Source organism: Mandrillus leucophaeus, unplaced genomic scaffold (assembly GCF_000951045.1).
Source record: "Mandrillus leucophaeus isolate KB7577 unplaced genomic scaffold, Mleu.le_1.0 Scaffold1206, whole genome shotgun sequence".
NCBI classification, from domain to species: Eukaryota; Metazoa; Chordata; class Mammalia; order Primates; family Cercopithecidae; genus Mandrillus; species Mandrillus leucophaeus.
In genome coordinates, this window is record NW_012100388.1 from 259,976 (window position 1) to 260,745 (window position 770).

General features: G+C 63.5%; 1 protein-coding gene across 4 annotated transcripts in view; it reads right to left on the reverse strand.

Moving 5' to 3' along the window:
- ALOX5 (arachidonate 5-lipoxygenase) overlaps window positions 1–278 on the reverse strand; it is a 59,798-nt gene extending 59,520 nt beyond the window's left edge. For all 4 annotated transcript variants that reach the window (XM_011970518.1, XM_011970524.1, XM_011970509.1 and 1 more), the window contains exon 1: window positions 17–278. In XM_011970518.1, coding sequence (XP_011825908.1) covers window positions 17–166 — 150 coding nt within the window. In that variant the 5' untranslated portion in view covers window positions 167–278. The remainder of the gene's footprint in view (window positions 1–16) is intronic.
- Between the last annotated feature and the right edge of the window lie 492 nt (window positions 279–770).

The window sequence follows — 770 nt, forward strand, 5'->3', positions numbered from 1 at the left end:
CCCCGCCCGCGCTCACCGCGCCGCGCTCGAAGTCGTTGTAGAAGGGCTTGTCCAGCAGGTGCTTCTCGCTGCAGCCCGCCGAGCCCAGGAGGCTGAGGTAGATGTAGTCGTCAGTGCCGGCAAACCACTGGCTGCCAGTGGCCACGGTGACCGTGTAGGAGGGCATGGCACTGGCCGCGGGCGCAGCGAGCGCAGGGAGCCTCGGCTCGGCTGTTCAGGCGTCCGAATCTGGCGCCGCAGCCTCCTCCCACCACTGGTCGGGGCCCCGGTCCTGGCCCCGCCCCGGCGTGGTCGCCGGCTAGAGTCGTGGGGCTGGAATTCAGGTCCAGATCAGCATTAGGAACTAGCTTCCAAACGCTGAGGGCTCCCCCGAGTCCTCACACCTAGCGTGGAAGTGTTCCCTGGTGTACATTCTGCTGGGAGGGAGTGCAGCCCCTCCATTTAAGAAAGGCCTCTCCTCGCCTGGGTTCTGTTCCTTCCCTTTAATTTTCTCTGGGGCCTGTCCTGAGAATGTAAGCTGCCCAGGTGCTGTCTGAGCCACCAGATGGGCCTGGGCTCACCCACGACTCATGGACCAGACTGAAGTCAACCCTCCACTTCACAGCTGGGGAAACTGAGGCCCAGACTAAAGGTAGAGTGAGCTGGTGGTCATGTCTGGACGAAACTCAGGCCTCTGGACCCGCTGACCTGCACCCTCCCCCACGGCTCACAGCAGGCTGCTCTGAGGTGCCCTCAGAGTTCTGTGAGCATGACCCCTCTGCCTCTCCCTC